The 25,912-nt window shown below is 42.9% G+C and overlaps 1 protein-coding gene across 1 annotated transcript in view; it reads right to left on the minus strand.

The window, feature by feature from the left end:
• Positions 1-25,227, minus strand: part of ANXA2 (annexin A2) — a 42,201-nt gene extending 16,974 nt beyond the window's left edge. The window contains exons 1-3 of the mRNA XM_058294289.2: positions 25,097-25,227; positions 15,054-15,112; positions 12,057-12,156 (exon numbers count right to left, since the gene is read on the minus strand). Coding sequence (XP_058150272.1) covers positions 12,057-12,156; positions 15,054-15,101 — 148 coding nt within the window. The 5' untranslated portion in view covers positions 15,102-15,112; positions 25,097-25,227. The remainder of the gene's footprint in view (positions 1-12,056; positions 12,157-15,053; positions 15,113-25,096) is intronic.
• Positions 25,228-25,912: the final 685 nt, after the last annotated feature.

Genomic DNA, 25,912 nt, shown 5'->3' on the forward strand with positions numbered 1-25,912 from the left:
AATAAATGACATGTCAGAGTAAGCTCATACCAAGAGGTTACTCGATTATTTTAATTGCCACACCTATAACTTCAGCTCTGATTTTGTAACCAATGTAAACAAAGGAATCCAACTGCTACATATAAGATTCAGCTTCAAATATACTTATGCCAACATTATATATAAACTATCAAAAATAAAGGGAAAAATATGTCCAATAATGAGCTTAATTAAACTAGTTCTTTTGTCCCTATATTGAGATACTGTGCACCATTTAAAAGTGGCACAGAAGAATTCACTGACATGGAAAAACATACTGTTTCTACATTTGCACAAGGAAGGGGCTTGAACAATGACCTCTGGTTCTGCTTCCATGGAACGCAGACAGACATAATAACCAAGCCCTACCTTGTATTAGCTTCACTTTGATACAGGCAGGGTAGAGTTCAAGGACTCCTTCAGGGTGCAAGGCTACTTCAGTGGACATGGCTTGCTATCCACTCACACGTGCTCAAGTACACACGTGTGTGCCCTCCCTTCCTCTCAAAAATTCTATGCCTCCAACTTTATATTAGGAAAACTACTCCTTTGAAAAGGTGTTTTCACCTTATACTTAACTTTATTACCCAAATCTGAAAATGCTGAAAAGCCACAACAAAATACAACTATGTCCTCTAACTTCTGTTTTAACATTTCCTGAAATCTATTCAGGGTCCAGTGACCTAAATACTACCAAGAGCACTGACCCACGAAAAACTATTCCCTCTTGGAAGCAAATGCTTTTGTCTAACTATGGTACTGTGTCCACCTGGATTTGAATTACATGGCGTACTTTTTTAAGACAAAGGTTTCCCTGAGCCCACCTTAGATCTAGTGATTGAGACGCTACAGGACTTAGAAACCAGCAAGCAGCATTTCAATAAGCTCCCTGGTGATTCTTTATTTGAGGTGAATAAACATGGGTGGAAAAGGGGAAGGACTTTAGAAAATCTGCCTATGCTACTGTGAGGTACCCGGTCCACGACAATTTTAGGGAAAGAAATGCTTAGCTTTGCCCAAATGCCCCAGGTAAGAAATAACATCCAAAAAGAGCTCATTCTCAATGCATGAGCTGCAGTGAGAGCCCATGCTCTTTGTTAACGTAACGACTTTTTGCCTTTCTTTCCCTAGAAGCTGGATAGTAAGCATCTAGCCAGAGTCAGAATTCAACCCAGTTATATTTTGGAAATCCCCATAAGGATCTTGGGTGGTTAACCTGAATTGCGTCTAGGAGGCAGCAACTACAATCTGAAGGAATCTAAATGTACTTTACCTAAATTATTTACCAAGCAAACAGCCTGCTGAGATGCAGCATATAACATGCTGAGACCTTTTACAAGTGAACGATCTGATCCATTATACAAATGCTAATGCCAGGACTACAAAGAAATTATATGGAGGCTATTTCTGCAAGCAGCAGCCCCCAAGAACCTCACCAGCATCAGCTATTTTTCCCATACCCATTGTCTGCACATCTCAAAATGAACTGGAAAGAGGAAAAGATCTGGAGCCCAGCACCCATTGCCTGGCCAAAGCCACTTAAGGCATGTCCTATGTCGTAACACGTCTGCCAGCGGGATATAACCATCTTATCTTAGGAACACAGCTGCTTCCTCTTGACCTTCCATCATAATTGGTGAGGCAGTTTATTCCTGTGGAAAATAGTTCAGTACAGGTTGAAGCTGCAAGGGTCATCCGGTTACTCACCATTTCTGCCCAGGATGTAGCTGCGCGCTGAGGACTGAGCACCCAGCTACCTAGGTCAGCACAACATCACTGACCACGCACAGTGAGTGCTGATGCACCAGGAAAGCCTGAAACCCAACATCACTCCTGACCAACAGCAGGCCCAGATGTTGGCAGCTGAGGCTCTTGCCACTCTGGATTTTCACTTTCAAACCTCTCATTTCAATGCTTAGGGAAGGATTTACTGGATGGAAGGGCCTGGATCTAAAACTGTGGGGACAGCAAAAGCCTACAGAAGAAACCACCAGTCTGAATGATGCTTCTTTTTCTAGTCCATTCCTCTCCTGTTTGATACAGGTGGTCATAAAGTAATCCAAGCAAAGGCTCAGCCTGGGGGACAGTGATGCAGGTGGACGGGCCCCATTGAATGGGCCTGAGAACATGGCAAATGCTGTGATCCTGGCAGATTTTTTAAAATTTCTTTTGAAAACTAATGGAAGTAAACTAGTTTTCAAGTCCAGTGAGGAAATGCAACACCAATTTATTTGACTCCCTACAGGAAACAACACAATGAAGTTTTAAGCCTTTACTTCTTGAATGAAAACAGTTCAAGTGGTTAACTACAAAAATGTTCGCGACACTCTGATCTGACAGGGTGTCTAAAAGTCAGTGGACCTGAAGCAACAACTCTGCTAAGTGAATGCCCACCACTGACAGCAGAACTCAAGCAGAAATCTTTGAGGTTCTGGGCCCCTTCAACCATCTGCAATATTTTTAAAGTATAAAGAACATTTCCAGTCTAGAACGACGGCGGAATCCAAAACCACAAATCAGCCTCCTGGAGTCGCCTCCTCCTCTCTGCGGGTGGAAATCCCAAGTCAGCTCGCCAGTCTGGCATTCCATGGAAAATGTGTGGCTTTATTGTCCATGGCAATGAACCAACGGGCCATTCTGAACAGGATGCTGACTCACATCTGCCGAGACACACTGGCTGCACAAAGAAAATGGATTGCATTTGGTGTTTAATGAAGGGTTCAGGAGGCCCTCAGGGATGAGCGCTGACTTGTTGGAAAGTAAAGAGAAACCTTCCCAGATTCTCTCTCCTTATCTAGATCGTGGGAAGAACCACGACTCTGCCTAGGTTGCTGGGCAGATCAGTATCAAACCTCCCAAGAAATCACCTTACAAGAAGGTCAGAGGCAGGCCACTACAAGGGGAGAGCGCCAGAGATCACTGCTGTGACAAGGTGGATATATTGTATTTGTTCTGAAATTAGCAACCAGTTACTGAGCACCTACTATGTGCCAGGCATTTTCCAGGTGCTCTAGACAGAATCCCGTCACATAATTCTTACCACATCCCTGGGGGGTGAGTGTTACTGTCCTCCCTGTTTCACTAATGAGGACACCAATGCTCATGAAAGGCAGGGACTCACCCAAGGTCAGACAAGCAACTTGCAGGGCTGGGGTTCAAACCAGGATTAAATGCCCAGGCTCACCACCCTGTGCTACCCTGCCTTCTGTTACAGAAAATTATCCAAAACTTGAAAATATGGCAAGAGGAAGATAGCCTGTCTCCAGGAGGACACCTTCACAGGGCTGGCTGCTTATTGCAGATTAGGGCACAGATTCTGTGGGGTTATAGGTGAATGTGAAGATATTTGTCTGATAGAGATGCAAATGGTGTCTTTCTCGTAGAGTGGATGAGAACCCCAAGGTCTGCAGCTTCACTACCAGTAGTACATTAACCATTTTGCATCAAGCTTAGCCTAGCAATCTTTTCCCAACATTCTTTTCTCAGCACCTATCAATACCCAACCTCTCAAATTTCCTTTTGAGCCAGTTTACCTCAATGAGTTAAGTAAATCTTCAGCCTATGTCCATCCTATAGTTACCAGAATCGTGTTTCCACGATAATTTTTAAATTACACTTTAACACGTTTTCACACCACACTCCTCTGCCTACTTCCAAAAAAAAAAAAAAAAAGGATTTGGGGGAGCAGATGTGGCTCAAGCAGTTGGGCGCCCACCTCCAACATGTTCAGTTCCTGGTGCCTCCTAAAGATGAGCAAGTCAGCGAGCTGATGTGACAGGCTGGTGCGGCAAGCTAACACAACAAGATGACATAACAAGGAGATGCAAGAAGAGACACAACAAGCAGGGAGTGGATGTGGCTCAAGTGATTGGGCACCTTCCTCCCACAAGGGAGTTCCTGGATTCAGTTCCCGGTGCCTCCTAAAGATGAACAGACACAGAGAGCAGACAGCGAATGCAAACAACAAGGAGGGAGAAATAAATGAAACTTGAAAAAAAAAAAAAAAGGATTTGGGACAGTAATGTATCTGTATGTGTATAAAACCAGACTATCTAGTACATACACACATTTAATAATCTAGAGCTAATGCTTTGCCACATATAACAATGCATGGCTTCTAAGAAGATAACCTGAGGTTTTTTTTCAAGAAAGAGCTAGAAGACTATCTTCAGGAGACAGCCATTAATAACTCCGTGGGACAGAGGCAGTCTATCCCAACAAGCCTACAATTCCAAGTCTACCTGTCTATCAGGTGTGATCTCATGGAGAGAGAAGTTGACACGCCTTCAAAAACCCTTTCCCCCTGGATCAGCCATGGTGCTACCTGGCCCAAACTCCTGCTATGGGAGCCACCTCTGGATCACTGGGCAGAAGTGAGCACTCTGTCTCAGGGGGCCCCCCCCAGAAGCAGGACATCAGGTGGGCGACAGGTGCAGGGGAAGGCACCTGGGTAAGTGGGACAACAGTTGTAGTGCTGTAGAAACCACATGAGACTCGGTACTGTGAGATCTTGGGGCACATTAGTTATCTCCCTATATCTCGGTTTCTTACCCTGTAAACAGAGATCACGGTAACACCTATTTCACAGGAATGCAGAAAGGACTGGCTCAGTTAGTGACTGGGAACCTCTCCACTGCCTCCTCTTCTCACGTCTCCATTGCAGGCCTGGCCCTGCACACGTTTGATATTGCTGACCCCCGTACTATGAAAATATAAGGCTCAAAGGGAGATGGGGAATATTTTTGCAATTAGCAAAAAAACATTAGACTCCCAGCCTGCTTAAACCCTGGCAGCTGCTTGAGAGAGACAGGGCTGAACACAAACACCACAGAGGGTGGGAGAGCCTGGGAAGTGAGGCACGTCCCCAGGTCTAGCACAGCCGGAGTACCTAGACCCAACTCAGGAAAACTGGCTTAGCTAAATACCTGGGAAGAAGGTCTGGCCCAGAAAACACACTTCCTCTATTTCCATCATGTTCTGACCTAATGTCAGCTGGATCCCGTAGAAAAGATTTAAGGTATAATCTATTTGCTAATCCTATTGGATACTCTAAAAATCTAGAACCCCGCCTGCCTTTCATGCTTTGTTCTACTTCTCAATCAGCAGGAAAATAAAAAAAGAGACTGCCATGCAATATTCGCATTGGGTAAAATTGTAAAATGAAGGAAAAGGTATAGAATGTAAGCAACACTGGGGGCCCTGCTCCTTTATCAGCCTCTTGAGATAGAAAATAAAAATTTGAGCTGATGCAAGAGAAACCTCCATGCCCACCCTTCCAACTGACAGTGGGGAAATTACTATTTACTGTCTTAGCATTGTTAACACCAGAGAAGAATCTGGTTACTTTCACTGCCCCAGTGTTTGGATCTAATCCGGAAAAAGAAGTAAGAGTCTGTGCAAAAAAAGAAAGAATGATAAAAGCTGACACTAAGATGAGAAAAGCATCAGGAACTCCTTTCACCTGTGTCTTATAGGCCACCTGGCTCAGGTCTGGCACTCACGCTGCCATGCAGACAAATAACACTGCGAAGAAAAATCTGTGTTTGCAGAGTTAAGGTAGCCATAATTTGGCACTGGCCTCTCTTTGCCCCCAGCTAAAAGATGAGAACTCAGACTGAAGTAAACCTGAAGGAAAAAGGGATGGTTCTATGCCATTCTGGTCCCTCCTAGGAGCATGAGAAGGCCCTGGGCCACGGGCTCATGAGGCCTTTCTCACAGATACTGTCTCACTAGGAGTTCTCGCTGGTGTGGCTCTTCACCACCCACCCCAATGTGGACAATTTCTAATCTTAGAGGGGAGAAGGCACCTCCAGAGAATATATTCCTAACTGCAGTGCTGAGTTGAATATACCTCCAGGGATGCAGGCAACAAAAAAGAAATAACAGTCCTAGCTTGCTTTTCAATGGCATGGAATGTTAGTTGTTTGGTGGTGCTGGAAACCTTAAGCAGTTCCATTTTAAAAGTATAAGGGAAAAACAAATGCAAGAACTTGCTGCAGTTATGCTTCTATACTTGTGCTTATGAGAAAGGGAAAAAAGAAATCACCCACTTTTTGCATCCCTTCCGGAAAACACAAATACTGCTAAAATCAAAACTGACAATAATAATAGGGCAACTCATTACCCTCCCCTTCCAGAGACTAAAGCCGTACCAATTTATTGGCACTTACACTAACTCTGGGGTTGTGCTGCTGCTAATTACAATCTATTTTATGTAGTCTAGATTCATCCTTTTCTAATTTAGCTGACTTTCCTTTCTAGTTACTTGGACCCATATGGTAAACCATTTGCAGCTGTGTTGTACACGCCAGAGTATATATTTAACCCAAGGCCAATCTAGACCAAGAGACTCCTATGGATTTAAGACTCAGAAACCTCTTGTTAATTAAGCAATACTACTACTTTTGCATAGCTTTACTCAGTTTCAAGGTAGACATAAATTAAGGGAAGTAATTGCATGGCCTCCCTCAAGCCAGAGCATACAACCATGCATTTGGTTTAGGTAACATACTTGAGAAATACTGAGATCCCTTTAAACTAGAAACAGCTTTCTGAGACTGGCCTAAATTCATTTAGTGAAAATAGATCAAAGCTTACTAGGGGTCTGTTATCAAGAGAAGGCTGATTCTTCCTCATCACTACCTATTCCCAGCAACACGTCTCCCCTCACCTGAACTCACCTGTGTGCTCCGGTATCTGTGTACCCTTTGGTTATTATTCAGGCAAAATTTATATGTTCTCTCACGATCCTATGGACCTGGGCATTAAAAACAATTACTGAAATAAAGTCCTAGCCACATGCAGCTCACATTATGGTGATAATTCCATACCATAAGAGTCTTGTGTATCGGCTTGGCCTGAAAGGTGAGCAGGAAAAAATGCCTGGATATTAGATGTGAGAAAAGGGGCAATGCCCTCCTGCAGGAGCAAAGGCAGAGGCTGGTTCTGTTTGGGGCTCCGGATATAGCCTGGAGATGAGGCGAGAAATGGAATCCACAATGGGATGAGGCAGGGGGCCCTAACTGCCCAGGTGAGAGATGGTGAGGGCTGAGGGAAGGGGTGGGTACAAGCTGCTTTAGGAACCTTCTGACTAGTATAGGCAGAACCAGCCCAGAGGTCAACACCCAGCTCTGCCCCTCAATCCTCCCCACCCCAGGTATGCTCCCGTTTAGCAGCCACGGATTAACCCTGCCCTACAGCTGCCTTGCGGCCAGCTCTCCTGAGATTCCACGCACAGCAGGGAAGTGGACAACTAGTCCACCAGACCGAGCCTAATGCCACAGCGTGCTCTGCACGTGACTTGCACGCACGTGCCTGGGCTCCCCATATCTAGGAGAAAAGGAGACAGGTAGTCACCTGGTGACAATCCCTGGACTTTGATTCTAGCAGCATTTGAGGTTTACACCGTTTCATATGATGTCTAGGAAAAGGCCAGCTACTCAGCATTGTGTCACTGTTTCCAAGTATTTAACATGGCAGTGGGGTTAAGGTATGGCCTAAGTGTCTTAATTACAAGTCAGGTAGAAGGCATTCCAAAAGGGAAGGTAAGATCTTAATTAGGTCATTTTAAAATGGTGACAGTTATCTGAAAAATATCAAGGGGTAGGAGAAAGGAACAAAAAGGGTTGTTACCTTTTCCAACTAATGACTTCATTTTTGTCCTAAATTAAGTTTACTGCCCTCCATTATGAAGGTAATACATGTCATCATAGAAAATTTGGGAAATAAAGGAATGCAGAATATATAGAAAGGAAAAGAATCAATTACCCATAATTCCAAACAACAGTTAATTAAGACATTTCTTTCTTTTTGGTGCAAATAAATTACTGTGGTGGTGATCATATAGTATATACTATTTTATGCCTTTTTTCCATGTAACTGACATATTTAAGATGAATGGTTGCTAAAATTAGTGCAATTCTAGACTGGGTATCTGCAAACCATAGCCCTCAGACCAAATCTAGACAGCTGCTAGTTTCCATAAATAAAGTTTTATTAGAACACAGCCACATTCTTTCAGCTATATTGTCTATGACTGCCTTCCTACAACAATGTCAAAGTTACATGGCTCCTTACAAGACCAAATGGCTGCAGAGTCTAAAATATTTATATAAAAGTTTGCCAATCTCTATTCTAGACAATAACAGTGTAATTTATTAAAAGCAAAATTAATATACCTTAAATAAAATATTAGAACAAAAATGGAACAACTGTGTCTTAGGAGTTTTATCTAAACCTTAAAAGCACAATCTTCTGATTTGGATTATGTAAAGATTAAAAATATTACAAAATATTCAGTTACACTTGAAGGTTGGATGATCTTTCCCACAGAATCAACAGCCTCAGAAACTTCATAAACAAGTACACCTCTTTCAGGACTCTGGCTTATTCTTTTTTTTTTCCTCCTGTGACAGGCATGCTATAGATGTGACAAATGTTCTCAAAAGAGAGAAGGTGGCTTTTTTTTTTTTATTGTGGTAACACACATACACCATAACTTTTCCCATTTTAACCACTCTCAAGGATATAATTCAGTGGTGTTAATTACAGTCAATGTTGTGCTACCATCACCACCATCCATTATCAAAACTTTTCTATCATCCCAAACAGAAACTCTACCCATTAAACAATAACTCCCCATTCCCCACCTCTGGTTTATTCTTCTATCACCAGTTGCTAACTATCTCTACACATTAATCAGCATAGCAAAGACCCTCTCATGCAAATTATTAAGCTGCCCTGGAAAATAAACTTATAAATATAAAACATTTTTCTTATTATAAAATTATGCATGCTTACAAGTAAAAATTTGAAAAACAGAATACTCAAAAAAGCCCAAATTTCCCCATAATCCTATCCCCAAAAGGAACTGCTGTTAGCTTATAGGTATATTTCTTCTAGAGTTTTCTTCCATGCACATTTTAAAAAATATACATGACTGACATTCTTGAGATTTTGTGTCTAATTCACAGGTCCACTGTAAAAGTTAAATGATATAATTTATATAAAGAACTGAGAATAATATCTAGCACACAGCAAGTGCTTAATAAATGTTATATAGAATTAGAGTATGTATACATAAAATTTACACCCTCATTTGTTACTTAATATTTTAACGTATTTATTCTCCAAGTTGTTATAAACTGCACATACTGCTAACAAGCACGGGTTTCTTTTTGGGTAATAAAAATGTTCTAAAGTTGTGGTGATGGCAGTACAACTCTGTGAATATACTAAAAACCACTGATTGTATACTTTATTTAAGTGAATTGTATGGAATGTAAATTATATCTCAATAAAGCTGCTAAAAGGATTTTTTAAATGTTCATAAACTTTGTTTTTCAAGTCTATCAGATAGACATTCTAAAGATATTCTATAGAGGAATTTACTATAATTTACTTTGTCATTCCCCAACCCTAAGATCTATCTGGGTTTTTACTATCATAACCAATGCTGCTGATATTAATATCTTTGGTATTCCACTTTGTATGAACGTCATATTCTTTCCTCACAATTTTCCTAAAAAGATATAAAATTTTAAATATACTGGCAATTTAGAAACGATTTTAAAGGATCCATGGACTTAAGAAAATTTATTTATTATCTAAAATCACTAGGCACCATTAAATTAATTAATTAAAAGTGTTTCTAAGTGAAACTAAACAGACATTAAGTCTGGAAGAACCAGTGATGTCAGGGTCCCTAAAGCTGGATAACAAATGTACAATGTATCAAATAGCATAGGATTAGTTAAAAAGTGTTTCCATGCCTGAAAATAATTCAAGGCAAACAAAAAAAAGTCCAATCCTAACAGGTGTGAGACACAACATTTTGTGCTTCTGTACCCACCTCTGGGGCTGGACAGAACTGTGTTCAAATCCCAATTCCAACTAAGGCCAGGAGACCCTGGCATGCTCGTCCTAAATTGTGTCACCCATAAATTGAGGTGATAGAATACTACTTCAGAGAGTTAAAATGAAGTTCTCCTAAAATAAATGTTGCTGGAGTGCCTTAAGCAATGCTCCCCTCCCCCCACCTCCAAGGTCAGGCAGTGAGCACTGGAGACACAGTTGCTACAATAATAACCATGGTGTCAGCTGCTTCTGACCAAATCAGAGTGCAGGGATCCAAATCTTAACCCTCCAGAGTTTCAGCTTGGAAACAAAGGCATTCTTCTAACTCAGAAAGGGCCTGAAGGTATTTTTATTACCATAGGAGTTTCAGCAGTGACCAGTTGGTTTGCGCAATCTTTACATTCCAGTGCTCTAAAAGCTTTCTCCTGCAGGGATAGATAAAAGGAGCCTTTGTCCCAAACTTGTAACACCATCTTTGTTAGATTACTTAACTGTTGAGGTTTACTTTTCAAGAGTGTATTTCTACAAAGGCATGTTGGGAATCTGTAAGAATCTGGACACACCCAAAGAGTGAAAGAGGGAGAGCTGTAGGAAAAGTGTGTGTGTTCACGTGTGTGTTAAAGTAACATAGTTTGAGCACCATCAATATGCCAGACTAGGCACTGTGTTCAGTGCCTCATAATTCACAACAATCCTGTGAGTACTTTGACTATCCCAAATTTATAAATGAGGAAATTGAGATTTAGCAACACATTAAGCATTTTTCCAGAGTCTGACAACTAGTAAGTGGCAGAACCAGAATTTGAACCCAGGCTCACATGTGCTCTCATCCACTATGTTCCACTGAGTAGAGGTGACTACAGTGAGAAAAGCCCTCCAGATTTTAGTTTAATTTTGCGCTAACTTCCTGACTTCCCAACCTGGATTTTGCCAAGTACGGTCATTTAAAAGCACTGAAAAATTTAAAAATGAAGACTTTAATTGTCTAATTGAACACTTCACTACCTTTCCTTCAGCTGTTCAGCAACTGTTCTGGGGGTGGCCCGCTGTAACCCGTGGAACACAAGGCTGCTTTGAGGCAGAGAGTATCAGTCCTTAACTCCTGTTAGAACCACAGCATGTAAATGATCTTTCTACTTTTCTTCCTGTCTCTGAAAACAAAGTAGCTCTGTTTCTCCAAAGGTTTTAGGGAAGGTGGCCATGTAATTTATCCTCCAAATAAGACAGTTCGGAGGGGAGGAGGGGGCACTATTTGTAAATGTGCTGGGCATAACCCAGGATGCATGGTCACCCGAGTTTCAGGGTCCCAGGATCATCCTGGTTGAAGTTTCCCATCTTTCACTGAACTGAATGTGAAGTCTACAGCTTAAAACACACTCAAGAAAAGTGTTGCAGGGATGTTCAGCAGTGGTATGAATCAGCAGCTGCTCCGGTTGCTGGGTCACATCTGCATCTCAATCTAGCCTCAGAGCGAAAGGACGCTCTTTGTCCAAAAGGGAAAAAAGAAAGTGGTGAATCACAAAATTTCCAGGGACTGAAGGGATGGAGTGACTCCAAAGATACAAGCTTCATTAGCATAAGTCAAAATGTCTGATACATTTACTTTTGTAGATACAGCAAACAACACAATGACCTGAGCAAGTTCTTGCTCAACTCTGACCTATTAACTCCTTTATTTCAAAAGGGAGGTTTTTATGCCTCCTGGTCCTCTTTGTTCAGATAGCTCTTCCAATTTGAGCTCCAAGGCAAAGAGGTTAAAAAAGGTTTAGGTTAAAAAAAAGTCTGAACTTTTCACTTATTAATTCAATCTAAGAGCAATGTAGTAAAACTTTCCCTGCAATCTTAAGGATCTCCAAGGGGATTCAGAACAAGAAAGTCCTGTAGGGATCGCCATGGCCAGCTTCCCAGGATGGAGGCCTCAAAGGGAATAGCAGAGCCCAAAGCACACCCCCCTGGGGTCAGACTTCCTGACGCTCAGCCTAGGCCTGTTTCCATTTGACGGTACTATTTGGTTAAAATACCTTTTCATATTTTAGATCTTCCTTTACAAGAGAAGAAGGGGGGAGGGAGGAGATGTGGAGTGAGATAGGTCTCGATCCACTCAATTAAAGCTCAAGGACAATTTCAAACGACCAATGTACGTAGATCCAACCCTGACCACAGAGGACAAATGCATCGCCTACCTTTGGTCTTGATGGCTGTTTCAATGTTCAGAGCATCCCGTTCAGCATCAAAGTTGGTGTACGCTTTGACCGACCCATATGCACTTGGGGGTGTAGAGTGCTAAGGTTCAAAGACAAACACACCCAAATAACACACATTTAAAATCCTCTTGTTGAAAAAGCAATTCCTAAAATAATTTTTTTCTGTTCTTTTGACAATTGAAATCATTCTCACACTAGGTAAACTAGGTAAGGATTAACATGCCATCACATATAAAGATAGGAAATTTCATTTTTTAATTAAAATTTTTATTCTTCAAAGGCTCAGTTAGTTTAGGATATACTGTATATCTTTCCACTTTTTATTTTACATTTAGTGAAAGCTCAAAGCAGACAATGAAAAGCTGGGGGCCCAGAACCACTCATTTATTTGGGAAGGCTTTGAAGAGTGTTCACCTGAGCTGGAAACAATTTGCAACAAGCTGAAAATGTGGTAATGCCTGAGTGACAAGTGTGTTTCACAAATGTCTGCTACATGCACAGGATTTTCCACTGGGCCTATTACTGCACAGCTCACAGTTCTTGAGAAAGCAAATCTAAAGTGTTTGCCGGCCGTCTCTGACCATCTAGATAGGCACTTTCCTCTCCCCCTCTACTGGCCTCTGCTGTGGCATCTGGGTGGTTTGGCCTGACAGCACACATCCTCTCAGCATTTGCCAACTCCCCTGTCCTCCCCTGCAAATCACCCCAGCACCTACACCTTTTTATTTTATTAGCGGTGAGGTCTACAAGCAAGCAACTGAGATGTCACCTTCTGATGTATCTCCCAGGACAGTCCAGAAATCTAAGTTCAGGATTAGATGAAATATTTCAAAACGTACTTGTGAGAGTGACCTTGGCCAAATTAGTAAATACAGTTAATATTTATAACTCTGAAACACAAATGGATTATCAAGGTATTTTCCTTCTAATTTTACAACTTAAATTTTCCAGTCAGGTTAACTCCATGGAAACAGAGCACACATTCAGGAAATCTTAAGGGCAATGTGCTCATTTGAAACGCTTACTGCATTTGCTTCAGTGACTACAAAATGTGGATGTAAATCTAAGGAAAACTATGTTTCCATTTATTCACAGTGCCATCAATTATTTACAAAGGCAGACAGTCTAAACATGAGCTCTAGCCCATACAGTTTCATTTACCAGGTGACACATCACCTTTTTCCAAAAATAAGAGAGGGGAAAAGTTTTGTGTAAATTTACAGTATATCTGGAAACAAAATTACATGGGGCAACTATTACCCATAAAACTCACTTATCTGATAATCAAATTATTGTGGAAAGAGTGATCTTTTCTTCTCTTAAAATATTGGGGAATATGTGACATTTTCTAATTGAGTCCCATCTCACCATGCAGAGAAATGCATCACAACAAAGTAGATCAACTTTTAAAGGCTCTGAGAAAGGTTATCTCAGGAAACCTGATTCTAAAAACAACTTAAAGAACAAATCCATTAGAAAATAAAATTATTTATCACCTGAAATTGTCTGGACCTCAACATGCAGCTTGTATTGTTGCCAAAAACAGTATGTGCATTTCCCAAGAAGAGATTTATTCCATACAGCCTGTGCTTCCAACACACCCCATCCACACAGAACACTGATTGCAAGGCCATAGAATAGACAATGCAGAGGGTTCTGTAACATGTAGCACAAAGTGCTGTTGATCATTCTGAGTACTCTGCATTTTCATTTCAATGAAAGCATATTTTGAAATATCATTCAAGATATGGTCACAAACCAGTGCCAATGCTAAGTTTTTGTAAAAGTTTTCTATCAAGATAACCTGAAGATAAAGTATTTTTAGATATCTTAAGGAACCATAATTTATATCCCACTTAATTTTGACAGTTGCAATGATGCTAATTTCTTACATATGTTTTAATTTTTTTTTTTTAACTTTAAGAGATAAAACCAAAAGCATTAGAATTTCCAGGTTCACATACTGCCTATGAATGACAAATTTAATTCTGAGCAACCTGATAGCCAAAGGAAAAAAAAAAGGAAATATGTTATAATGGTTTCATTATTTAGTTTAAAAATATAAATACAGGGAAGCAGATTTGGCTCAACTGATACAGCGTCTGCCTACCACATGGGAGATCCAGGGTTCAAACCCAGGGCCTCCTGGCCTGTGTGATGAGCTGGCCCACGCACAGTGCTGATGCACGCAAGGAATGCCATGCCACCAGGGGTGTCCCCCGCATACAGGAGCCTCATGCGTAAGGAGTGCGCCCCATAAGGAGAGCCACCCCGCGCAAAAAAAAGTGCAGCTTGCCCAGGAGTGGCGCTGCACAAACCAAGAGCTGACACAAGATGATGCAACAAAAAAGAGACAGACTCCTGGTGCCGCTGACAAGAATACAAGTGGATGCAGAAGAACATACAGTGAATGGACACAGAGAGCAGACAACTGGGGGCGGGGGGGAAATAAATAATAAATCTTTAAAAAATAAAAATATAAATATAAATACAAAAATCCTAGGTCTTTTGGAGAAAAGCTTTCCAACGTACTAAATTAAAAATAAAAAAGTACAGATCCTTGCCTGTATTAACTTCCCTGAACACTGTAAGAAACCCAAAAGACTAAGGGTCATTTTCAATATGGATGTAGCTTATGCTAGCCATTAATAAAATCCAGGGGCATGATATTAAAAAGTATCATCATAACAATTATTGCCATTGACAAAGTTCAGCAGGAAAAAATTCCAGTCCTCCCAGTGTCAATGAGCCTTTGCAATTTTAATGTGATGGCAAAAAAGTTTGTAATGCCATGACATTTCTTTCAAATTGAAGTGCTAGGAACAGTTAAAGTAAAGAAGAAGAGTGGGGAACCAAATAATGATTGTCTAAATTTGTCCCCATTTTCCTTAGATGTACCAGGAAAAAGAGAAGCAGAGTTATCCAAAGAGAGATCCAGTTCACAAAAATTATACAAAATGAAAATGATATACTTACATCACCCTCCAAGCTGAGCTTGCACAGAATTTCATGAACGGTAGACATTTTGAAAAAAACTGGAAAAAAGGTACAAGAAAGTTTTTATGAAGAGGTTTTCCTTTCCCCCAAAAGCACAGTCACACATGATTCTAATTTCATCTGAGGATATTAAAGTTATTTTTATGAATAGATGCAATTCCCATCTTCTAACTGGTAAAATTAAAGCTTAGAGGGAGGTTGTTTAGGTTTGGGATGAAATACCAAACTAAGCAGTTTTCTCTTGTTCTTTTTAAACAGAACTTGGGGAGACTGATCTGTGAACACAAAAACAAAGTGCTGGGAAGCAGATGTGGCTCAAGCCGTTGAGCGCCTGCCACCCACACCGGTGGTTCTGGGTTCCCAGTGCCTCCTGAAGAAACAAAAACAAACAACAAGCAAAACAAACAAAAAAACCAACTCAGGGAAGCTGATGTGGCTCAATGGTTGTATCCTGGATGAGGTCCTGGATTCAATCCCCAGCCCCAGTACCTCAAAAAAACAACAAGAAAAAAAAATTGCTATTCACAGTTAATGAAACTTTTTTAAACACGACAAAATTGAGTATCCCACTTCTTATACAAAGTGATAAGCATGCCAAGCCAACCGCTACACTTTTGTATTTTTCATAAGTAATTTAACATATTGCAAAGGGCCATAAAACTATGAACTGAAATCAACAGCATTTCATGCTGTCCCATTCCTAAACGGAATCCCTTATTCATAATTATTTTCTTAGTCAAAGGTTGCTTAGAAGATATTAAACTGTTTACGAAAATGGCAATGGATGGATTTTCTGACTTTAACTCATTCTATAAAGGGCTGAATTCTTTGTATTTAGGATTCAAAATGGCTGAATTGAAGTTGTCATCTTCCAGTTAATAGATTTAATTGGGCAGTGATACTATAGCCTGATGAATTGGCTTCCCAGCTTTGCAATCATCAAGTTCTTAGAAATGATATGCCCAACCACCGCCAATAAGTAGTACTCAACTGGCAGCAATTTAATTTCAACTTATGGAAGTCAGGTCATTCGATATAATCACCCCCAAATTAAAGAAAATAGAGCAGAGAATGACATTTGAATTGCATCCACTCACATTGGTCTCTTTTTGCTTAAGATTCTTTGGTCAAGAAAACTATGCACATGCAAATTCGGCTTTCTATTCTCTTTACTTGGTTTAGTCTAAATATTTTCACAAAACTGGTTTGGAATGAGTATTTGACATAGATGTTTGCTAACTTATTGGAAAGCTCTAGACTAAGCAGATTCCAGGCCCTATGTGGGGTAGGATGTAGGCGGGACTGTGAGAGGAGAGGATATGCCCTAATTTGTGGTTGAAGATGTAATTCCACACTATTTTCATCCTGAGTTCTCTGCTAGACCACTCTTTTCCCTTCTTGATGTTCGCAGAAGATTTGTGAGCATAGTAAGAAGAAACTCACGGGTATTTCAATTTCCCCCACTCCTACAACTTTCAGACCCTCCTCACTTTCTGCCACTGGGGTAAAATTCTGCTTTGTAAAAAGTCTCGCTCTGTAGCTACCAGCCACATAAATTTGATCACTGAGCTCCTGGAGTAGGGCTACTTCTAGCTGAGATGTCCTATAAGTATAAAATGGACACTGGGTTTTGAAGATGTAAAATCTGTCATTAATCATTTTTATTTTGCTTATACATTGCAGTGATGACATTTTGGTATATATCAGATTAAGGAAAGTATATTAAAATTAATTTCACCTGCTTCTTTTAAATTCAATTAGCTACCAGAAAATTTTCCACTACATATCTGGCTCACGTTCTGTTTCTATTGGGTAGCACTGGTCTGAAAGACTGCACAGGTCAATTAAAGTCTAAGTTTGAGGCTTCTTGTCAAGACAGACAGGTTCTAAGTCTGCCATGATACAGCAAGAATCCTCCAACTTCAACTTGGGCCAAGAAAAGAGGGTCTTGTTAGAATCCTTCAGTCTGAGAAATATCAAAGCTGAGTTACATTTCCTAGGACATCTAACCACCAATTCTGGCTTTGACTATCACCCCTGGGACTAAATCAGTACTGGACTTGGTTTAGCATGAAGAATAAACTTTGTCACCTCCCTTGTAGAATTCTAGTCCCTACTCTGTAAACAGTTAAGGAATAAAAGTGCCACACACACACAAAAGAAAGAAAACAAAGGATCAGCAAGGCAGAGCTGCAAACACAGTTGTCTCCACTTAGAAGAAAGGTGAGTTAAATTCCACTTATTGGTTCTGATGTTTAGGAAAACACCTTTCTGCAGCACAGTAAGTTCTTATTGTGTTGTTCTTTCAAGTTGTCTCCCAACTCTTGAGCATTGACTTATGAGACAGCTGGCTAGATGTGTCCCACGTAAGACCACCCAGTACGGTACAGATCAAAGACAATCTGACATTTCTTTACACTCTCCATTCAAGTTACTTCTTCTCCCACAGCCATAACACACTGAAGGAGAGTGAAAATGGGGATTTTTTTAAAACCCTCAAATTCTTCTTTCTGTTTTACCCTCCACAGTTGTGTTATTCTTTCATCAAATCAGTGCTATGTGTCACCACCCACTAAATCTATTTCATCATGTCAAAAGAGTTCAAAGTCTACTCAATGGCTCCCTCTGTCCCAGCAGAGTCCAGCTTTCAGAGGTTGGTATCAGAATCCAGTTTTACCTCTCCCTCTGTCTTCTCCCTAGCAAAAGCAGACAGAAGTGAAATTTTTTCCTTGCTCTCCCAAACACACCACACTCCTTCAATCCACAGCATCGTGGTTCATGTTTCCCCTATGTCCTACCCTCACCTTCTTCTAAGTCATCGCTACATTGGCTCCTGCTCCAATTCCACAGTGTTCTCTCTTGCCTTTCAATGCCAAGGACACTTTCTGATACCAGTAAATTCATTCATTTGGCAAAAGTCTACTGAGTGCCTGCCATGTGCCAAGCATCAAATGGCAAATGCATAAGCAAAATCCATGGTAGCTGGGGGTATGTTATACATCTCTCCAATGGAGTCCCAGTTCTCCCACAGATTGAAGAATATTTAGCACATCCTAGGTGCTAAATAAACTTGTGGGGGGGGAATGAACTTCTGTTTGGCATTTTAATTTATTACATTTATAATCATTCTGTAGAAAAAGCAAAAATGTCACAATAACCCCAAAGCGATATCCATGAGGCTTATTATTCCATGCAAGTGTCCTTGTAACCATATAAATATTTCCTATTTCGTGCAAGTTTAATGGCAACACACTTTCATCTTAGAAAGAAAAACACAGCCTTCATTTCTTCACATTACCAAATCCCTTGGCAATGAAAAGTCATTTTGCACAAGACTGATTAGTCACTAGGAGAGTCAGATTTGCTGCCCATAAAAGTTTGTTAAAACATTAGTTTAATATAGTATACTTGACTAAAGAGAAAGTGTCAGTGTGTTGCTACCCTTGAAAGCAGAGAAAAGGAAGTCTTGGCAGTGCTTTTGTGGGTTACAAACACTGGAACGTTCAAGTAATCCATTAATAAACCCAGAACAAGCACACACTCTGGCTGTACCACACTGAGGGCGTTGAGAGGCAGACACACGGGAGGAAATGCAGACTACCACCTCCAAAGATTTCTTCCCTTCTTGGCACCTGAGACCCAGCGGGGCGGAGGGATTTGTCCAGGGAAACTCAGCTAAGAGTAGCAGAGGCAGGGCCAGCAACCAGCAACCACCTCCCCTGACTCCTGAGTCATGGCCCTTTCAACCTCAACACAATGGTTCTTCATTCCAAGAGATTAAGACATGGAAAGATAAAAGCACAAGCAAGACCAGCTAAGGGCCTGACAGTGAAGCATTAACTGACTAGTTTAAGAAGAATCTCCGTGGGAGGTTCCAGCCAGAGAAATATGGGGAAGGCCTGGGGAGGTGGCAAGGGGAAGAATATTCCAGGTGGCAGGCTGGTCAACAGGACAGGTCTGAAAAAGAGCCACGAGCCATTTCTGGTGTGGTACCCTGTGGGGAGCCTAAAACATAAGGTTCTGAAAGGTGGAAAACTAAGCTTGGTTTGGGAGATACTAGAAGGTTTCAAAAGGAAAGAGGTGGTGTGGACCCAATGCTTACATTTATCTGTTCACCAAAACATTTATTCTGGAGGTTGAATTTTCTTACTGAAAATATAAAATCAGGAGTTCTGCCTTTAGTGGACCTATTGTTTTGAATGAGAATAAAAATTGCATCTACCGTCCATGTGACACCATGCCACCTCTACCAACTCCTCAGCACAATGTACAATTCATAAACACCCAAGAAGTAGAACCACCACTCCTTTTCTGGCAGACGTCTCAATGGAACACAGAGATGGCCGTTTGCATCACTCTTTCCAATATCTCAACCTCACCCAACTCACCAACTGGTTTCAACTTGCAAACAAGAAAAAGAAAATCAGCAAACTCAATCTGTTGCTGAGTACCTCTACACATGAATACCTGTAATTCCCAGGGAAGGGCACACTGTTAAAATGGCCCTTGTCTGGGAAAGTTATTTAAAAAACTAAACTGGAGAGGTACAGTGAGATTTACTGAAAGAGCCACACCCATACCAAACCGGTTTGAAATAACATCACTGGGGTGAGAAAAGTCTTGCTTGGCTCCACCCAAATGAAAGGAACAGAACGGTTTCCTCTGGCCTTGAAAACAGTAATAAAAGAGACTGTTAATTGCCTGACTAGAAAGCTCTGAGAATGCAAAACTAGACATTAATGAAATCTGCAATTGTTGGAAAATAAAAGTCATTTACATTTAAAATAATGATTCTCAGAGATAATTTAAGAGTTTGTCCTTTTTTAAAAGCCCTGTAGATTTTATTGTAGACTATACTGTTTCACCCCAATAACTTAGAACAACAAAAAGTACAAGTGAGGCAGCTTTAACTTCTCCCCCACAAAAAAAAAGGAAAAGAAAGTTTGTAAAAAAGTTGAAACAAAAAAAGTAAATCTAAAAGTCAATGCTTCAAATAGTAAAAACAAGTTCTATCATACTAAATTACGAAGAACCACCACCTCCTGTAAACCCAATATTAATTCCAACAAACAAAAACATGTTGCAGTACGACTGGTCTGCACTGCCAAAACTGAGTCTAATCCAGCAGTTTCATGGACACGCCCTCTTTAGAGTTTAAAACGTGGAATGTTGATGGGTTGCCACAAAACAAATCCTTAGCAACCCCGATGAATCAATCAGGGACTGGATGATAAAGGGGAAGATTTTAAAGCAAAAATGGGGGAGGGGGGTGCAAGTTGGGAGGCTGGGTTTCCCCACTAAAACCCTTACTGTATGCTGTTCTAGAGACTACAGACCAGATGGAATTTTAAATGAAAGGTGGGGGGGAGGGCTGGTAGAGTGCACAAGTGTGTGTGTGTGTAGTTAGAGGGGATTTCTTCCCACTGTACTCTACCCTTCCCCACCCAAAGCAGCTTCGCTTAACAGAAACTTCCTAAAAGCACGTAACTATTCTCCTTGGTTTTATGGTCTTCATTAATGCCTGAGTCACACAGCCAACTCATTCCCCAAAATTCCAGGAATTCTGCCCAGTAGCCTTGATCTAACTGGGCAGGACAGACTCAACAGGACTAGCTGCAACAGGTCCCTTTTGTTGCCTGATCTGAATCAATGCTTCTTATCTACAGATGCATTGCAGCTTCTCGCTCTCAGGGCCTTTCTCTGCCAGTTTTCTGCTATCAGGTTGGAGTAGATGGAAAGAAACTAGCAGGAAGAATGACATCACTTGGCAGGAAGCTCTTTCAGGGTTGGGAAATCCAGATCTTCACATTTACAACTCAATCTCACTGTTGATGGCTCAAATATTGGATTTCTAACTGGGACCCAAGCCCTACAGAAAAAAGTTTAAATTTAGCCTTCAAGTTCTTCCACACTCTGAGCTTTACCCACCTTTCCACCATTAAATTCCTCCTACTCAGGCATGCGAGTGTGTGTACACACACGGACAAACACGTACACCCACGCACAAAAGCACCCAGCACCGAGGTCAGATTGGGCTAAGTCTTCTCAAAGCACACTCAGCACTGTTCTGCTATCTCCAGGCCTGGCTCTCCGCGCTCCCTGCACCAGGAACGCCATCACCTTGATCAGCCGACATACTCCTGAATCCTCAGGAATCAAAATTTAATAATAAATTTTGCCTTTTCTCCGGCACCACTTCCCTGCTCTATGCTCGGGTGGTTCTTTATGTGTCTGTGAAATACCAGAGTGGAGCATGTCTTTCCCACCATCCACCCACCGGGTTTGTGTCTTATTCATTCTAGTTTCTTTACAGGTCTGAGCACAGCGTGCAATATGTGTTCATTAGCATTCTTGAATCTTTTACATAGACTGGGCCTTTCCATGATAAAAGGTCTTTCTTTTTTTATTCGAACACATCTTCCTTCCTCGTTTTTCTTTCTCTCCCTCAGACTAAACATTTTAAATGTAGTTCCAATTCCTATAAGTTTAAATTCCCTGCCTCTGTGCAAATCTTTGCAAAGCCTGCGAGATCAACCACCCCAAGAGCAACCTCTTTCTCATCCTGATACGCAGCCCATCCCTTCCCTAAGCCCAGGAAGTGGCCTTGGGACTCTGACTTCCTGACTTCCTGAGCTAGGAGCGTGTAGACTGGGTGTGGCAGGGAGAGAACCCGCAAGGGTTCGGTGTCACAGCCTTTCCCTTGAATCAGAGCTTTCCGCCCCAAGCTTAGTATTAGAGCTCAGAGTGCCATCAAGTTGCACTCTGTCAGGGTTGAGTTAAAACAGCTTAGAAGTTTCTCGGTATACCAGACAAGAGATTTGGAGGTAACCTTGGTGGACTCACTTAGAAGCACAAGCCTGGGCACCTCCTGATTCCTACTACTGACCTGCCCCTCAACAAAGCGTTTGGAAACTACCTCTGGCAACTGCGGAAGGTAAAATATACCAGACAGTAAACGGGTGGGAAGAATTTTTTTAAACAGGATATTTTCTCTAGTATGGCCTATAACTAGAATAGGGTGTGGCACCAGGGAAAATGAGGAAAGTGGATTTCCATTGGTTAAAAAAAAAAAAAAAAGAGGAACTTGTCATTTCTATTTAATTCTCACAATCAAATGTGGAAGGCAGGTAAAGTCAAGAGGAACTTTTATACAACGCTTCCCGGAGGCAGTCTAAATAGGATGCTTGGGTCTGTGAATAGCTGGATTAAAGGGAAACGAGCCCCAGCCAAGTTTGAAAACGCACATTAATTTAGGTAAATGTCAAATTTAACACCTGACAATTGCCTATAAAATTCATTTAGTTTGTTTCTTTTCTTTCTCTGTCTGCTAGATTTACAGTCTCCAAGATAAAGAATTTTTTGTCTGTTTTGCTCACTGCTATATCCCCAGAGCCTATAGCTAGGAGTCACACATAGTAGGTGCTTAAAAAATATTTTGTGCAATGATTGGATTTTTAAACAGCCCTCTGGAGTCTGGGAATCCTTTTGTGACATGTCCACCCTCCCTCACTAGGCCCAGAGCCCTGTAGAAGAGCTGGGACAAAGGCTCAAGGCAGGGCACTAGTTCCAGACACCGCACCCATCTGGGTAGGAAGTGCCTTCAATCCTCAAAATTGATAGCCAACTATAGAATAGCTACTACCTTGCCAGGAAAACTACTTAACTCAGAAATTAGCCAGGAAACTAACGGCCATGACTGCAGGCCTAATGGCAATCAATACTTTAATACTTTAAATACTAAGACTCCAATCCATAATTGAGCTCGTGCTCAAAGCCAGTGAGTCAGCAATATTCCCTGTGCCTTTTCCACAGGCAGGAAGGCCACTTGGCACTGCAGGAAACTATAAAAGGCAGGCCATCTCCAGACCAACCCTCCAACTAAAAAAATACACAGATGGCCACACCCTTCCACTGCAGATGTGATGGGTACTTCTGGTGAAACCTTGATTTTAAGAACTGATGCACTTAGAGGGAGGGAGAGAGCGGCTAAGCTGAAATGTTTTTAGTGCTATTGGCCATAGGGATTTCAAGTTTGCTTCTCTGGACCTGACCCTCACCTAAATTTTCCCTTCATACTGCCTGCATATTTTTATTCTTTGATTTCATAACCTCAAGTTCTATAAATTACAGAACTGTTTAGATTAACCAGTTTTTGTTGTTTTTTTAAATAACACAACTCCTCTGGGTTGCTGAGAATTTTAGGACCACAAAACAATTGATAATTTAATGAATATTGATTCAATCTGCTAATCCCCTAACTGGGTGTAACTACACTGAAAGAGGCAGAGGAATGAAGGTAACAGGTCGGAACAAGCTGGGTGGCTGTTGTAACATGTCGAACTCCCAGACTCTAAGGAAGTGGGAGGAAGGCTAAGAGAAGAAAGTGGAGAGGGGCCAAGATGACATTTTCTTATTAAAATAATTTAATCAACGCCAGTCTTGAAACTAAGAAAAATTCTAGAAAAATATTTCAGTTGTTCATTCTACCTACCCACACATCCTCCTCCTTGACCCTGTTCTCCCCACCCCCAAATCAAGCATGTACTATCAGTATTTGGATACAGTGCATATTAAATAGGTTTTTGGGGGTTAGCCTGGGAACCAAAGCACATTCTTACAACATTGTTTCACTGGGAAAGCACGTTCTGCATTTCACACCACCATGCTCCAGACAGGCACAGTGACACACACACACATTTGAACAGAATCATCAGTAGAATGGATCTGAATTCAGAAGCCCAGGAGCTTGGACTCCAAGAGCTTATGGTCATGGTAAGGAAAAATCCAATATGCACCCATGAGGCCCGGCCCTTTTACAGATTCAGCACTCATAAATCTAAAATGGCAAAAAATTTTTTTAGAAAATACCAGGGATTGAACCCTAGACCTCATACATGGGAAGCAGGTGCACAACCGTTGAGCTACACCTGCTCCCTTGGCAAATCTTAAACACAACAATGATGACACTTTGCATTTGTATAGCACTTGAGGTTTTCATTCCATTTAAGTATGGGTTTTTTTAAATCTTCGGTAATAACCCTGTGTGGATGGAGGTAAGAATGGGCAGCCTTACAATACTCTGAGAGATAAGAGCTCAAGCCTTCCCATAACCAGGTGCTGGGGACGGGCCTCAGAGATGCAACGAGCTGGCAGGGAGCCACGCCCTTTTCTGTACCCTCAGTCCCTGACTCACTGTCGCATCATAAGAGCAACAGTCAAGCGCAGCCTCCCCACAGAACCACGGGGGGGTGGGGGGGAGACACACTTCCTGATACAAATGTGCTCAACCAGGCTGATTGTGACTCTCAAGCAACAGGGAAGCTCTCCAGATACACTGAATTCAGAAGTTGCTGTCCTTCATGACAATCTAGACAAAAGCAGCTGAGATTTTTTTGTTATTGTCACAGTTTTGGTTTTACTTGGGCGGGGGCGGGGGGCGGGGGGGACGACTAGCCAGCTCCTGAAAACTCCCACCCTCATTCCTCTCCCCATTGCTTTCCTTCTGCTGGTAGGTTCACGCTCCAGAAATGCGAATTTGTTTTCAGTAAAGTAATTTAGAACAGATGGGGATTACTTTCTAATTACTTTCTAAATGGTGGTAGAGCTTTTGCTAAACGTGGAGGGAAAAGTCCACGGAGGCCGGCTCCGCTCGGGACCCGCGGCTCCCTCGGCGGCCACGCCCTGCTCCGAGCCCGCGGGGCGCCTCTGCAAAGGGGGACTTCCCTCCGGCCCCTCCCGGGTGCAGCCGCGCCCCGGCTTCCCGCGAGGAGTCAGGCGGGTGCCCGACCCCCCACCTCTGCGCTGCACCCCCCAGCCAGCCCTGCCCCGACGCCCCTTCCCCGCTGCGCCCGCCCCGCAGGCCCCTTCTGCGGGCGGGACCCTCTCGCGGACGGCCTGCCGGGCCCCGGGCGCCCGAGCCTCTCTCCAGCAGGCCGTTTCCTCCCGCCTCTCTCGCGCCCTCCAAGCGCGGCGGCCCCGGGGCCACCGCGGACACGCGCGCGGGACGGGCGCGTCCGGCTTACCTGGGCCTGGCGACCAGAGCAGCGAGCGTCCCCAGGAGCCGAGCGGAGGCGGCCGGCCTGGGAGGGGCTTTTATACCCGCCACATCCTCACTCTGCGAGGCGAGGCCCGCCCCGCCCCGCCCCGGGCCGCTCCCACCCGGGCCCCGGGTGACTCAGCCTGCCCGGCCCGCCCGCCCGCAGGGCCGGCCTCGCCAAGGAACGTTCCCGGAGAGGCTCCGCGAGGGAGCGGCCCCCACGCCCCTGGCCTCCTTGAAAGCCCCGCGGAGGCGCCCGGCGGGCGCGGGACTCCTGCAGGCCCAGTACCGGCCTGGTTTCTTCCGCCTTTCGTGAGTGCCACGTCGAGTTCTCAGCCCGCGCTTGGGTTAATAAATTACCACTTAAGTAGCCCCTAGGCTTGGTCAAGGCACTTTTTTTTTAAGCGTCAAGGCAATGGAGAAAACAATTGTCCCAGGAAACGGGACTCCCCTGAGCTAGGGCCGCTGGCACCCAGCTAGCCACCCATTACCGTCCGCAAACACACTAGCGGTTCCCGGGAGTGGCTGGAGCGCGGGGAGGGCGAGCGCCCGGCCCCGGCGGAGTCTGGCCTGCCCCGGCCTCTCCCAGAGCAGGGAGGCCCAGCGCGCGGGCTGAGGGCTCCCGGGAGCCAAAATCCCAGCCCGGCTGTGCTCGGCATCGCCCCACGCCTGTGGGGGCGGCGTGAGCACCCGGCCCCGCACCGCGAAAGGCTGGCCGCTCTGCGCGTCCCGGTGGCAGAGGGCCCGGTCTGGGTGGGGCTGGTGGCTTTGAACCCCGAGTTCCAATAAAGATGTTTCCTCT

This window comes from Dasypus novemcinctus, chromosome 3 (assembly GCF_030445035.2).
Source record: "Dasypus novemcinctus isolate mDasNov1 chromosome 3, mDasNov1.1.hap2, whole genome shotgun sequence".
NCBI classification, from domain to species: domain Eukaryota; kingdom Metazoa; phylum Chordata; class Mammalia; order Cingulata; family Dasypodidae; genus Dasypus; species Dasypus novemcinctus.